Here is a 13195-nt window from a genome sequence, read left to right as displayed (position 1 = left end):
ATAAGCACAATACACTGAAGACCCCTGAGGAGAATCTGTATGCTTTTGAGGACATACTGTAAGTATGCTGTAAGACCATTCATGTTTTTCCTTATTTAAATGAGGAAATGATCACATCTCTCATCATTCTGCTTTATGGCCAAATGTATTAAATGGGGCAAAGTAGCGTAAGGTTGCAGACACACAGAAAAAATGTGCAGGTGGAAGCTGAATTCTTTATTTATAAACAAATACATAAGCATTTCATTTGAATAATGACCAACACATTCTACCAAGAAGAGTGCACACTCATCAGAAAGGAGCACCCAATGAGCAAGCAAGTAATCTGCCAAGGAAGGTAGTACAGTGTAAGCATAGGTGTTAGGCATGTGTTTCTCTCCAGAAACAGCATGGCAATCCAGATCAATGAGCAGCAGTTGAAGCAGAACTGATACGCTTTTGATGGAAAGGGAAATTCTCTTTTAGAAATTACTGGGGACTGTGTGGGGTCTTCCAGGGTAAGACAGCCATTCTCTGGATAAATATTGCAGCTCAGGTAGAGCACTGGATTTATCCTAACAATAAAGCTGCAATATTGCAAACATTTTTATCATATAAACCTGCAATCTGTGTGTGCTAAAGCTGTAGGATGTGTCAAAGAACACCAAAAATTACTGATCTTGCCCCATGCATGTGTTAATGACGGAATGATTTTTGCTGAGATTTTGCGGAACACGAAAGTGTCCAACTGAATTTTTTGTCAGCCGTAGCAAGGGAGAGCAATTCAGGTATGACTAGCAATACAGAGCAGTGCTTATTTTTTCCGTTCATTGACAGAGCCTGATCTATGATCTATTTATGGCTTATTTATTGAGTCAAAAATACACTACAGTGGCATTACAGATCAAAAGTTTACAGTTTTACTACTGTTTATGTTCACTGCCGCAATTTCTAACTCAGGGTATGCCGGCCTGCTCCAACTTTTTAGTGGGAATCTGGGTTGAAAAGGCATTCCTCAAAAAAAATCCAAATGGGAACTCAAAATTTTAACTTTGGACTTTTTCAGGAACCCACCATAATCCAACACTCACTATACATTGCTTTATTTTGACATATATATCCATATAGCATGTCACAGATGTGATAACAGAGTTAAGTTACGAAAATGAAAAATCTGTTGGCGATGTTGCAGAGCTTCCTATGTACGCTGCTGAATGACGACACACAGATGTTTCATTGTGACAAAAAACATAAAACAAAAAAAAGAAAATACAAAATTGTTTTAATACTGACTCTCAGTATCTTGATAACGTCAAATGTTAATAAGAACAGTAAAGTTCTATACTGTTTCATCAGAAGACCTGTTGTCATGGTCCTGGGTCTTTTGACCCAGCGTTTTAAGTTTGAGTTTATTTTGTTCATTAGGTTATCTAAGTTCATTTGGTTATTAGACTCCTTGTGTTTTCTTCCCCTGTATTTAAGCTTCCCCTCACCCTTCGTGTTTCATGCTGCGTGTCTTATGTTATCAAGTTTGTATTATCATGCCTAAGTGTTTCTAGTTCTTATTATTTCCCCCTCCGTTTCCAACCATGTTAAATCTCCCCTGCTCTTCATGCGTTTCATGTCTGTGTCTTACGTTGTCAAGTTCTGGTTGTCGTGTCTAAGTCTGCATGTTTCCTGTTTTATTTTGAAAAGGGGTCTTGTGTTCTGTGCTCATGCGGTTAGTTTTACTCTTGCCTGTGCATCATTATGTTTATCCTAGTCAGCTGTTTCCTCATGTGTCTCCACTTCCCCTAATCACCTCCTGTGTATTTAAGTCCTCTGTTTTCAGTGTGTGATTGTCAGGTCGTCTGTTGTCCACGCCATGTTTCCGATGCCATGCTTCCAATTTTCTTGTCTAGGTTTTTCTTATTATTTGTTTAGATTCCCCAGTTTAGGTTTGTGTTAATTTTGCTTCAGTTTGCCTTGCCCTTTGTTTGTACCTTTTCTACCAGCCATATTAAACGGCTCGCCTTTTGTTAACATTTCAAGTTCTGTTCCCTGTTCCTTGGAGTCTGCGTTTTGGGTCCTTTTCTCAATTCATACAGTCTGCCCTCGCCAGACTGTGACACCTGTATTATTGGAGCTCTGCTCTAATCATTCAGGATAAGGACTCCATGACAAACTGCAGGAAGGAGCCAAAGGATACCACACTCAAAGCTTTGAGCAATCCACCTCAGTTATGTGGTCATTCTGATAACATCTCCCACAGTCATTCCAAATAAACTCTTAGTGGCAAACATCAAAGCAATATCAGGCATCTGTTTTTGTCATTTAACAACTGTTAATGACACACAACTTGCATTGAATTGCCTACCACAAACCTTCGGTAAATCACATTCGTATTATTAGTTTAAATAATCCCCACTTGAAATTTTATGCTCTAAAATGAAAACTATCTGTCTTTTATCTTCTCCTTCAGTTGCAAAATTGATACTCGACCTCTTTGATAAATCTCCATCTTTACTACTACACTAGAAAGTGTTGACTGTCGAGAGCAACTCCAGCTAATTCGGCAGTTTTGTGACCATTAATTATCTTTAGCGCCTGTTTATTTGGCTTAACTGTGACACTTTACTTGGCCTAGCCATTGCTGGCTCTGTCCTGATGGACTTCAGACATGGGTTGCAGGCATGACTAGACTTTACCAAACGAGGTATAAAAAACAATTACGAAAGCTCAAAATAAATGTAATCCTGTGTACTTGTTTTCTGAGTTTAACCTTCTACTGCAGGAGCTCATGTCTGCACAGATACTAAGCAGCCTTCCACCTTGTTCATCACGGGAGCTCTCACTGTGGTGTGTTACATTCTTTCCCGTACAATAAAAAAAAACTTAAACTTGACTCCTGGGATACCTTGGAAACATGGACAGCATGTACCCACCCCCAACCCACCCCTTCACATTCACACTTGCCTCAATGTCCTGACCTGTCCTTTGCAGCCTCTTTATCCTCCCTTCCTCTGTGTGTGTGTGTGTGTGTGTGTGTGTGTGTGTGTGTGTGTGTGTGTGTGTGTGTGGGTGTGTGTGTGTGTGTGTGTTTATGTGATAGTGGAAATTTGTGTTCTATGTGGCACTATAGTTTCTTTGTTTGTGTCCTTTTAGTCAAACCTTGGTTGCCCAGGGAACAATTCTCCCACCAAACTATTCCAACCCTCCACCCGGTATTGCGCGCTCTCTCTCTCTCACAGACTCACACACGCACATGAACTCACACACCTACACACACGAAGTTTTATAACTCTGTGCATGTACATAGTGGAGTGGATGCGCACATTGTCTTGGCTGGCGAGCTGGCTGCAACGGCAGATGCATTTTCAGTAAGAGTCCAAATTAAGAATGGATAGAAACACAGCAGTAATGACAAACTGCTGCTCATTCATTTGTCATTTATGGAAACATCACAGTTGTACACCTTCACTTCATCAAACAATGCCTAATTGGTCCATGATGTTTTCACAGTTAACATTTTACAAAACTCATATATAAATCTCATCATTCCTCCTGATCCTAAGCCTAAAAGTTGTTGCTGTGACTGGAAAATGTGAAAAGAACAGGTTGTGATGCAGCAGAAGCACACACACAGGTAAAGACACCACATGTTCGCACACTCACACATAAGCAATCAGGCCATAAATGTCGCTGTGAAGAAATGCTGGCAGCTGTGCTTTTATGGCTTCATCTGGCCTGTTATATTTATCTGATACCCCCACCCTCACCCCCCACCCCATGTGCTATCTTTCTCATACACATCCATTGATATTCCATCAACAATATAATATAAGGGCCACAAGTAAGGTGAAGAAAGCTAGCTCTAATTGTTTTCCGCCAAAAAAATAAAAACACAGAATATTCACAAATTCCTATTTACAGTGAGAGGCTTTACACACCTTCATGGTCACACCTGGGAGCTGCCCACTGTTGCCCTTTTCCTGTACTATTGGCTGCTAAGCAACTGTGTGGCCTATTTAAAATCATGTGACTCATTATAAATCGATAAAGTAAACACTGGTAAAATCATACCCAGCTGTGCCACATATGTGCCGCTGGAAATGCTTAACCCCTCACAAAACTGGTTCTAATGAGCAATTTTCCTGTTTTTAATGTTCTAATTTTATGCACACAGACAATTCTTAAGAAAAACCTTAAGCTAGCACATCATTAAAGAAAAACCTAGTGTCCTTGAAGCCTTTGATTATACTGCTAAAGCAGACCTTGACATTAATACCCTACATGTGCTGCTGTAGCAATCAAATTGCATTAATCTGAGCGGGCAGATATGTGTTTAATACAAAATATTTTATCACTTGACTTTCAAAAGAGTTGGAAAGGAAAAAAAATCCCAGCAAAGGTACAGAATGCTAACCAGGTGTCTAATATGCCTTAACTCCTGTAAATGTTGTGAAAGGGTTTATCTGACAGATTCAAGTGTTACTGTTCATATAGTCAAGATATTTTAATATGATGGAGGCCGTTTCTCCTTGATCTCAGTCAAGGCCGTCTGTGTTATGAATTTAACAGAGCGCTGAAAACTGCCGTGAGCACAGCAGTGGTGTGTGTTTGTTGCTGTGCACATGTAAAAGAGAGTGCTACCCTGACCTTTAACACCAGAGTGGTGCCAAAAAGGAGCTTGCTTCTCACTGTGTTTGTGAGTATCTTGACAAAATGCCAAAACCAAAATAAGCACTGTACATGAACTTTATGTCATCGGTATTTTCAAGCATTATCATGATACAGAATAGTCCTGAAATAAAGGTGCAATCTTGAAAATTACAGCAGGAAAAAAAAACAAAAAACACACAACCCTAAAGATGTTTTCTTTTATTCCCGTAAAATGCTCACAAGATTTCCACTACAGATATGCATCCTGAAGTCCAGTCATCTCCTGGTCAGACAGACATACATCAGCAGAACATCAAAAATGTGCATGCACACATACCCCTCAGTGAGCCTCTGAGCCTCTTTTGCCTCCTCACTCCTCTATCGGGCCCTCAGGGGGGAGGGAAACCCATGAAATGATTCCTGACATGTCAGATCACACAGCAGCACCGGTTGAGCTGTCTGATATCAACACTTTTCTGCCTGACTGTGGACAAGTAAGACAGGGGGATTTGCAATGATTTCCCCTGGCTATAGCGCTACTTGTATCTCCTGTGCTGACTTAAGTTGCTGAAGCTGCCCTACTGTGCCAGTTAACCCTGAGAAATTCTGTGTCATAGAAAAATAGCGATTCAATAACCTGTGTCAAACTTCAAATTCTGTTTTTTTAGGATAGAAAATACATAATTATTAAATTTGTATCTAAAAAAACCTACTAGGTTTTCATCTGGAAGACGAGAAGCATCGTCACTGAATAATATCAACTCGAACCAACCACTGTCCTTTCTGTGTCAGCTTGGCAGGAGATGCCAAATTCCTGTTGAGCAATCATTTAGAAAGAGAAAAGAGTGTTTTTAATCCTTTCCCCCTGTCTTCACAATTAAAATTCACATCTCAGATTCACCTTGTTGTGTTACACCCACTGGCAGACTGTCACATTTACATCCATGCATGAACATACCCTGAAAGAATATACTGAGAGTGAAATAGAGAATGACTGAGATATTGTACATTTGCTGCAGCATCTCACACAAATGAGTGAGCATAAAAGGACGGGAATACACCTTCTGACTCCACCACAAAGCTTCCTATGCAAAGCCAGCCGGATCCCATGAGTTTGCAGTAGTTCTGACATGAACCTAACTTCGTATCAGTGTCAAAACGGTTTAATATTATCGAAAGACGGTTCATTAGCATACTGGGGTGCTCACAGGTGTGAGCCCTAACAGTATTCTTAAATAGTGAGGCTTTTCCTCTCGCTGTTTGAGTTCAACTCATTATTTGGATGTTTCCGGTGAAGTCAGATCACCCTCGAGGAAGACTGAATCAGGTCTGGAAAAATCTATAAAGAATATCAAGGTATCAAACATTCTCATTATTTTTACCTATGTATCTATTTGGAGCTGTGGGGTGCACAGAGGGTGGATGAGATATAAGAACTTACGTACTTTAATACCCTGAGGACTATATCATTTGGCAATACGAGGAGTTTTTCTTCTTTGCATGTTTTGTAGTTAACTTCTAATATCCTGTCACTTTTTAGAGCATCTGAACAGCAAAGCGGGCGCACAACAGGAAGAACAATGAAAGAAAGACTGAATTGGACAAAGAAGAAAATGTCAGAGTCACAGGATGTACTCTAATTGTTTTTGGCTAAATGAAAACTATCTTACCTTCAAGGATGACTTCTTTCCCGGTTTTTTTTAACGCTTGCACAGCCTCGTCATGCGTGGCCTCTCGTAAGTCGTAACCATTGACAGAGAGTATGGCATCACCAACATAAAGGGCCTCGGTCTGGTCAGCAGCCAGGCCTTTAAAAATTTTGGAGATGAGGATTGGCATCTTGTTTTCCTTGCCACCTGCATGATCAGACAAGAAAATCAAGTTAAAAATCATGTGGAAAAAATCCAACTTTTACCACTAATTAGCTTCACAAAGCAGTTTGGTAGTTCCTATTTGAACGGCCTATTGGCAGTATATAAAGCAAATCAAATTATATGTTTTCTTGGACGCTGGTAAATAAAGCACTGATAAAAATGCCCTTAAATTCACTGTGACTTCACACCAGAAGGTATAAGTTAGAGCTGAGTCATAAAACTAAAAAAGTGTGTGGCTGGTTGGTAGTTATAAATATGAAATAAACAGTTTCTGTCCCTTATCACCTTAACATTAGTCACCTAAACTGCAGTTAAACGAGCACATAAAAACTGATGGAGACAGTGATCGGCCTACTGTACTATGGTCTGTGTCTCCGACTCTCCCTCCCTTTGTCTCTTTGTCACACAATGAAGGTCAACTAGTAAGCTGATGGATGCACTGTAACTCTTGTGGTGGGCTTCCGCACTTCATGTGAAATATCATCGTTAATGTCAGCTTAAAGCTGGACTTTGGCCTTCAGGCTAGTGAGAAATAGTCTTAAAGACGATAAAATGCTTTTTGTGTTTTGGTTTTTTTTGCTATTTCTTCTGGGTGATCCCTCTGCGAGGATTTTTATCATGCAAATTTCTTTGGACACCCAATGTAGTATTCTTAAAAATATCAAAACTTCTACACACGCCACCAGGACGATGAACTTATCCACTATTCTGAGCACCATAGCATCATATAGATGTATAATCAGAGGCAATATGTGGCCCTCACTGACTCAGTCACTGAATTAACGAGGGTGTTCCAGAAAGCTTATAGAAAAGATAAGTTAATGTGGGTTTTAAAGCTTTGTTGGTGATGCTATCTTTTATGTATATCATCAAATGTTTAATAAAAAAACAACTAAACTTATAAACTTGAGTAATTACTTTAAATCTTAAAAAAAGATATGGGAATTTGTCACAGGACAGTTAAGTAACATGCATGACTATCAATACTGCTAGGTATATTTTTTAAGGTTTGTGTTTAATTAATGCCATTTTGAAAAGGAGCTGAAGAACCAACAACAAATACAGAAGCCAAAGTAGATGGATACCATGTTATCTGCCTATAAGCCTATAAGAGTCATTCTAAGAGAGCATTTTGTGGTTGTAAGTAGATACAACTAACTGGTAGAAATGATAGACTTCACTATACTACAATACAAAAAAAATCTGCAGTTCTTTCTTTAGTGGGTGACATTGTAAATGGATATTGCATATTGTATATGGAGTGTGAGAGAATTCTACTATCAACGTTGGAGATCTACAGGCCACAGTCAACAGGACCAGGAAGGTGCAGGAGATGTAACCTGGGACAGTGTACACTGAGAGACACAACCAAGTGGCTGGGATAGTGTGCAAGCACAGCTGTGCCTCATATGGGTTAGAAGTACCCAACTCCCAAATGGAGGACACCACAGAAGGTGGTTGAGAACAACAAGGCTAAGGTCCTGTGGGACTTCAAGCAGCTGCTGGCCAGCCAACCACACATAGTGGTGGTTGACACGGAGCAGAAGACCACAGTGGTCGTAGATGTGGCAGTCCCAGGGGACAGCAACATGAGAAAAGGGAGCACAAGAAAACAGAGAAGTAGCAGGGAACAACTGGAGCAGATGTGGAAGGTAAAGCCCATAATAGTCCCAGTGGTAACAGGAGCATTAGGAGATGTAACTGGAAGAGTGGCTCCAGCAGATTACAGGCACAACATTAGGGGTCTAAGTCCAGTGCAGTCCTAGGAACAGCTAAGATTCTGTGCAGTACCTCAGACTTTTGCAGAAGACCCAAGGAGGAACACACACACACACACACATATCATGGCCTAGCATGTTATATACCACTAAATTAACATTTTATTCATGAGGTAACAGGCACAAGATAGCCCCAACTCATTACATTCTTTAAATAAGTAACTACACTCTTGTACAAAACTGAATAATAACAGTAAATAAGCTAATCCAACCACATAATTAATACTGGAAGATCTAACAGAATTGCTGTGAATGGACAGAGTTGCAACAACGACTGCAGACAATATGAGTGAACATACAATAAGGCTTCATTAAAGCTGATATGGATTGATATAGCTCAAGATGACACAGTGCATATAACAGAGGATTCAAATGTAGTACAGCAGTTGCACAGTAGGCAAGAGAGTTTCTAGGATATAGTGATACTGGTTTCTAAAGCCATTTTCAGACATGATGAATGTAACATTAATGGCTTCATTAGTCTGTTAAAGTGGCGGCATTCAAATATAGGTCACTATCACTTTAATGTTCCACACAGGTTCATTCAGACATGCCCAAGGCAATGACGGAGCCAGTGCTTTCTACCATAAAAAAAGGAGACAAGCATTGTCAGCATAAGCTCTACTCAAGTGTGGCAACACTTTTGAACATGCCATTGTCTACAAGAGCAACGTCTCAGTGTGTGCTGCTCAGCATACCAGCATGTGAGAGACAGCAGTGGCTGCAGTTCAAACTTGTGTCGTTAATAAAGTTATATTTAAATGTTACTCGGCCTGGCCTAGAAAGATAGAGATCATGACTTTTACAAAAAAAAGTGAAGCTCGTTTAGACATAAGGCCAACAAGTTTGGAGGTCATCGGTTTTATGGTAAAGAGTGTGAGTCTGAAAAAGGGCTAAAGTATCCAGGGGATGATGAGGAGGGTGTCAGAAACACTTAGCGTTGGCAGAGAAAAGGATGGGGGCACGTTTAGAGAGTAGACATTTGAATCAATGAGGAGACAAAACCTTTAAGGAACAGTTAAAAATATTTTTTTCCCACTTTCTTTACATTATAAAGCCTGACCTTGGAGGAGAGAGGAAATTCCCAAGAGAGTCTGAAGTTTCCCTCAAGTCTGAAATACCACTTACTGGAATGATTGCAGAATAAACATTTTTTGACATATTGTTCTAAAAAATAACCATTAATATGTCTGCCACTCCCACACAAACCTTTATTTCCTTCCTACCATTCTTGCAGGTGCATTTCATGTCAAATACAGTTCAGCACCTACAGCTGGGAATCTGTCAATCAAATATAAGGTGGGTGGCAGTGGTACAGACAGGGTGGAGCCACAGAAGCTTCTTATGGCAGATTAGTAAATGGTATAATAGTGCTGTGTATCTAATTTATTTATTATAATGCTTCTTCATCATCAAAAAATCTGCACGTCTGCACTTCAACTGTCATCAGCTTAATTCACACAATGCTGGAACAATATATAGAGTCAAAACAAAACTTCAAAGTATTGTGGATTCATATTCCTAATGCAATTTTATTAATATTTTTGTTATGCAATGTTGCACTTGAGTCTTGCTGACTGACAAAAATAATGTCTGGAAAAAGTATGAGTTGGTCTGTTATAAGAGTTTCAGGAACCAAAACATGGTTTCATAATATTTGGCCCACCCAACTGGAATTCAACACATAGGGACTATTCAAACAAAGTCTGGGATGGTTTTAAAGTGAAATAATTGTTTTATGGTACTGTTCACCAACTGCCTTCTCTCAAAGTAGCATTCCCTCTGACTGTCATTGTGGTTATATGCACGGACCGTGCACCTCAGTGGCTCCAAAGAAGGAAAAATGTCTGCAGAGACACGCAAACTTTTACCATTCTGCCTGTCCAGAGACCTGGAGTCTAGATTTCATGCCTCCCCTCTTAAATTTAGACGTGAGTTAAAGTTGCCTCCGTACTCTTCCTCAAGCTGGGGTGGGCTCCCTAAAATTAACACTAGTGGAGTACTCCACTCCCAGCCACATAGCTTTCATCTTTAGCCAATGACAACTGACTGCTGTGAGCTGCTTCTCTCAGCTGTTCGCAATGCGGTGTCAACTAGCCTACAAGTTTTTCTCTGTTCTTTCATTTGTTTCCCCCTGCGTTTCTGACACTTTTTTCTTCCTGCTTCTTTTTTCTTTTTACTCTTTTCACCTCTTTGACCTCTTGTCCCATATACCATTTCATGTTTGGCCTGCTCTTTCTGCCTGCACCTTTCACTTTCAATCTTGTATACCCTTCCTCCCAAAACTGCCTCTGAACATCCAGCATCGCAACAATGTCAAGCCAAAAGGCTTCTAGCTAGGATTTGGTTTTAATAACATGCTGTCTGATTTTCAAACCCACCCATTTCCACAGATGGACATCACAGTTATGTCATTAGGGTTTGGCTTTGTTTTGTTGTTGTTCGGAATTGCGGGGGGACTAAAAATTAAGATGTCACCAGCAGCTACAATGATGAGCCATCTTTGCAACATGACAATAATGCAAGTTTACAATTATCTATCAACTCGACACTTTACATCAACCAATCGCCAAGTGATTACCTGGGAAGACAAACTTGCCAGGAGGAAGCTACAGCTCACACACATGCAATTATACCCACACATGCTGCTTATAGATCCATGCCCGTTATTTATTACACCTTTTACTGCCTTGGCAGCCCATGCTTTACAACACAAGGTGACTTAAGGTTGTGAACTGACAATAATTCATTGATATGATACATGTCATCACACAGGGGTTATGATTAAAAAATATCATTAGATTTATTGAGACTGTGCAAGAAACCTAATGAGATTTTTATTTTTATATGTAATTCTAGGAAAACTCTTCCAGTACATATTTACAACACACCACCAGGAAAATCTGAATTTAGAAAGCTGACTTTTTAGGCGAGAATTGTGGGGTCTGCATTTGCATTTATCACGACCCAAGCAAAATAAGAAACACAGTATGTAATACATCAGTGTGCAACAAACAGTGTTTATTTAAGTTGCACAAAAGAATCATAAGTTCACCACAATAACCTCAAACAATTCTAGTTAAAGCCAAGGCGGCGGAACCCCACTGTGTGTGGCAAGAATATGAAAATGACCACCTAATTACTGTTTCAATTATAAAGACAATGTAAAGACACAAAGCAAGCTGTGTAAAAAGAAAAAGTGTAAATCTATCAGTTGCTACTAAATTTCAAGAACAAAAGCTGTAATATTTGTCCGTCTATAAAATATAATAATATCCAAAACATTCCTAAAACTTTGTTATCACATTCCTGTCCGTTTAATCTTTTATATTTACATAGCATCCCACTGCTCAACCTTCCTAATCATCTTCAGTTTGAGATCCCCACAGAGATAGGCTATTTTTGTGGAAGCAGGACAAGGAAAAGTCTTTTATCAGCTGCTGCAAAACACATGGCAGGTATGCAGGCTTTGCTGGTAAAATATGGAGAGATTACAACCTTTCTTCATTGAGAAGTCCCTGTAGAAACAATATTCTTGTGGCCACTATGTGCAGTAGAGGTCTCTGTGTCCATGTCTACTCCAGATTGCTTATTCAAAAGCAAAGTTCCACAGCCAAAAAGGTCTTTGAACCACCTAAAATACTCTGTAGAGCGTGGATTTTACTCTGTCACATATATTTATTGGTGTTACAGCTTCATAATCAGAAGTTAGATCTAATAAAACTAATGACACATTTGTGTATGTGAGTGTTGGTTGATAACGCATAATATTCAGGTTTATAACCTGCTTTGTTTGGTGTCTGTAGTCCATAAATAAATATGTTTAAATGAACTGCTGGTGTCGACACTGCTGGGTAATAAGCATCTACGGAAAGTATTCGGGGATTTGTGGAAACTTTTTAAAACCCAAATCGAGTTAAACAGAATCACGTGCCATTTCCTGATTTCTCTCAATTCAATTATCCAAGTTATTTAAACACGGTGGAACCCAACGTTACATGACAGTAGCGAACTAATTACCGTCTCCGGTGACTGTGGTGCACTGAAATGGTTCCCTGTTGAGGAGAGAAACAGCTTGAGAAAATCACAGCTGTCGTTTTTTCTGCGCTAACATCGGACCTATACGTGTGAGTTATAACACGAACGGATATTTGTCATAGAGCAAATCGCGGAAAAGTTGCATTTTACGCACGTTTCTGAGAATTGTTGCACATTGTTGAAGTTAGGCAAGTTAACTGGCCGCTGTTTTCGCGGTGGGTGACAGAAGGTACGCTGTAGTCAAAACTTGTGTTAACTGACAGTAACTCGCCGTTCATGCAGTTAGCTATCTTTAAGATACTTTCGTAAACTACCTTACCTTTGATACTGATTCCGAGCCCGCCAACATCTTGCTTGGTAACTCGCACCGTGCGCTTCACGTTGGTGATGGTTTCCGGGACCGGGGACGAGCTGAGGTTCGGGGGGTCTCCGTTGATAGCACCGGCAGGACTCGGGTTTGGCTTCGCGGGTTCTTCGGTGCCCTCGCCGGGGTTTAACGTGAGACTATCTTCGGTAAGTGTAGCCAATACCCGGATCCAGCGGTCCACGGTCACTCGAAGTTCCAGCAGTCCCGTTTTCTGCGCCTTCATCGCGGCAGCCATGTTCAACGCATTCCTGGAATAACTCTAGACGGGCTGGCAGTCCTGTAAGAGGGGGTAGAGGGCTGTGGTAGGGGGCATGCAGACACACACATTGAACCCCCCTCCCTCTATTTTCTCCTCCTCCTCCAAAAGAGGTTTATCCAGTAGTAGGCTAAGTAAAGTTAATTGAGGGCGATGCGATTAGCAGCGGTGTTGACACACACTCAAAGTTCAAAGAGCTTCTTGTTCAGCCCATTCGTTAATCAGCAATGTGAGGTTGAGCCACGCATAATTAAGTTTTTGA

At 40.3% G+C, this 13195-nt stretch overlaps 1 protein-coding gene across 1 annotated transcript in view; it reads right to left on the bottom strand.

Annotated features, from left to right (window-relative positions):
• snta1 (syntrophin, alpha 1) overlaps positions 1-12988 on the bottom strand; it is a 33991-nt gene extending 21003 nt beyond the window's left edge. Inside the window, exons 1-2 of the mRNA XM_080891343.1 lie at positions 12630-12988; positions 6291-6476 (exon numbers count right to left, since the gene is read on the bottom strand). Of these exons, the coding sequence (XP_080747469.1) occupies positions 6291-6476; positions 12630-12912 (469 nt within the window). The 5' untranslated portion in view covers positions 12913-12988. The remainder of the gene's footprint in view (positions 1-6290; positions 6477-12629) is intronic.
• Positions 12989-13195: the final 207 nt, after the last annotated feature.

Source organism: Rhamphochromis sp. 'chilingali' (assembly GCF_963969265.1).
Source record: "Rhamphochromis sp. 'chilingali' genome assembly, chromosome: 9".
In the NCBI taxonomy this organism is placed as follows: domain Eukaryota; kingdom Metazoa; phylum Chordata; class Actinopteri; order Cichliformes; family Cichlidae; genus Rhamphochromis; species Rhamphochromis sp. 'chilingali'.
The sequence above is the reverse complement of the archived record's forward strand: the minus strand, read 5'-3'. Positions and strand labels throughout refer to the sequence as shown.